Source organism: Pyrus communis, chromosome 15, assembly GCF_041283825.1.
Source record: "Pyrus communis isolate YQ-2024b chromosome 15, ASM4128382v1, whole genome shotgun sequence".
Classification (NCBI taxonomy): Eukaryota; Viridiplantae; Streptophyta; class Magnoliopsida; order Rosales; family Rosaceae; genus Pyrus; species Pyrus communis.
The window spans coordinates 7,753,558-7,755,541 of NC_142579.1; the positions used below are offsets into that span (position 1 = coordinate 7,753,558).

The window sequence follows — 1,984 nt, forward strand, 5'->3', positions numbered from 1 at the left end:
AGGTTTTTGAGCGTATCGAGATGTAGCGCACCCCAGATAAGGTGTCTCAAAGCAGGAAAAGGGCGGAAGAACGTGACTCATTCTAGCAATGTCTCGGCAAAGAGAGCCACTCAGCTCACCATAAATCGTGCATTCGGGTAGTGTGCACTCTAGTTTGGGCCCTTGGGGAAACGTCTTCTCCCGCTTAGATGCGCAGAGAAGCATTCATTCCTGACTCGGCTCACAAGTCAGTGTGCATTCGAGGTTGGGTCCACACTTCAATGAGCACTCAGGACGTTCTAGGCGAAATGTCCACACGAGGCTAAGCCCATAAGGAGATCATTCTACGAGGTAGCGGAGTAGGCAGCAGCATGACACCCAAAGAAGAGCACGTGAGCAGTCCAGCTCAAGTTCCACTGGGAGCCCCCGCTAAGAGCGGCGAGCAGCACAACATGAACCATGTGCACATCAATCGTGGCACAGACGAGCAGGGTATGTCAAATAGCAGCATAGACCAGCAGGTCAACACCCAAGGCAGCTAGAGGCTCCACTGCCTCACCAGGCACAAATCCAGGAGGAAGTACAAAGACTTGTAGCAGAGCAATTGCGCAGATTCCAGCACATTAACACTATCGATGATGCCCTTCGTAGAGATGTGCCTAACCTAAGCAGGTCACCCTTTACAAACGAGATTAAGTAGGCGGAGCCACCACGGAAGTTCAACCTGCCACATTTCATTTTATTTTAGGGAGATGAAGATCCGGACAGGCATTTGATGCTCTCATGTGCAAGATTTTTGCCACGATGCTCCAAGGTAAGGTGCAAGACTGGTTCCATACCCTACCGCCATGCTCAATCCAGAACTTCAGTGAGCTTTCCTTGGTTTTCACTAAGGAATATTTGTCATACCGCTTGATCAAAAAGAAGTTTGATCACCTCTTCAATATGAAGAAGGACTTGAAGAAGTCACTTCGCACTTTCGTCAAAAGATTCAAGGTGGAGAAGGCAAAGATTGTCAGATGCGATGACAACATCACATGCTCAGCTTTTCGAAATGGGCTCCCGGCAGATCACCAGCTTTTTGGAGAGTTGATTATAGGCGAGAACCTGTCTTTGGCAAACTTTTATGCTTTGGTAGAAAAGCAATCCCTCTGGGATAAGGAAAAGTTCTCCCAAAAGTAGCATGAGCAGCCATGCAGAGTTGCGGAATCGACTCAGAAGAAGGTGAGTGATAAACCGCTCAACATCAAAAGCAAGCCAGGAGATAAACGCAGGGACCGGTCTCTAGCAAAGGGAGGCACAGCGCCCAAGACGTACACCAAGTTCTTAGTCCCGATCAGCCAAATACTTCGCGACCTCAAGGACAAGCCATGGTTTAAGCCCCCGCCACCTTTAAGGGGCGACACCTCTAAGATGGACCAGACCAAATATTACGCATTCCATAAAGGACCTGGGTACACATCCAATGATTGCACCATATGGAAAAGGTACCTTAAGAAATTTGTGAATGAAGGCAAGTGCGACCAATATGTCGACATACCAGTTGCCCGCCAAGGTGAGAAGCAGATGCCAGTGTCGAACCCTCAACCAAGACAATCTGAATCAACAGAATCTTTGTCGAATCTGAGCATCTGGGGGCCACCAATAACTCTAAGAAGAAGAAGATCTAGCAAACGAGATCGGTTAATTAGGTTCAAGCCGTAGATGTTGTGCCTAGACCAATCGTTAGCTTTACCGAGTAGGACACTGAGGGAGTAAACTTTCCCCATGACGACACTTGGTGGTTTCTATACAACTGGCTCACGCTATCGTTGACAGAGTCATGGTGGACAACGGTAGCTCAGTCAACCTCCTACAACTATCGGTCATCCAAAAGATGGGCCTGGAAAACACGATCAAACGTAAAACAGAGGTCTTGATCGGATTTAATGGACTCACCTCAACTGTTATTGGCACTATCACACTTGACGTAACCAACCCACCGATTGTTTCATCACACCTTCAT

General features: G+C 48.0%; 1 protein-coding gene across 1 annotated transcript; it reads left to right on the forward strand.

Annotated features, from left to right (window-relative positions):
* The first annotated feature begins 350 nt into the window (after positions 1–350).
* Positions 351–1,683, forward strand: LOC137726576 (uncharacterized). Its single transcript, XM_088684922.1, has 3 exons — positions 351–500; positions 841–1,113; positions 1,198–1,683. Exons 1-3 carry the CDS (start codon positions 351–353, stop codon positions 1,681–1,683), a joined length of 909 nt encoding a protein of 302 aa, XP_088541048.1.
* The last annotated feature ends 301 nt before the right edge of the window (positions 1,684–1,984 follow it).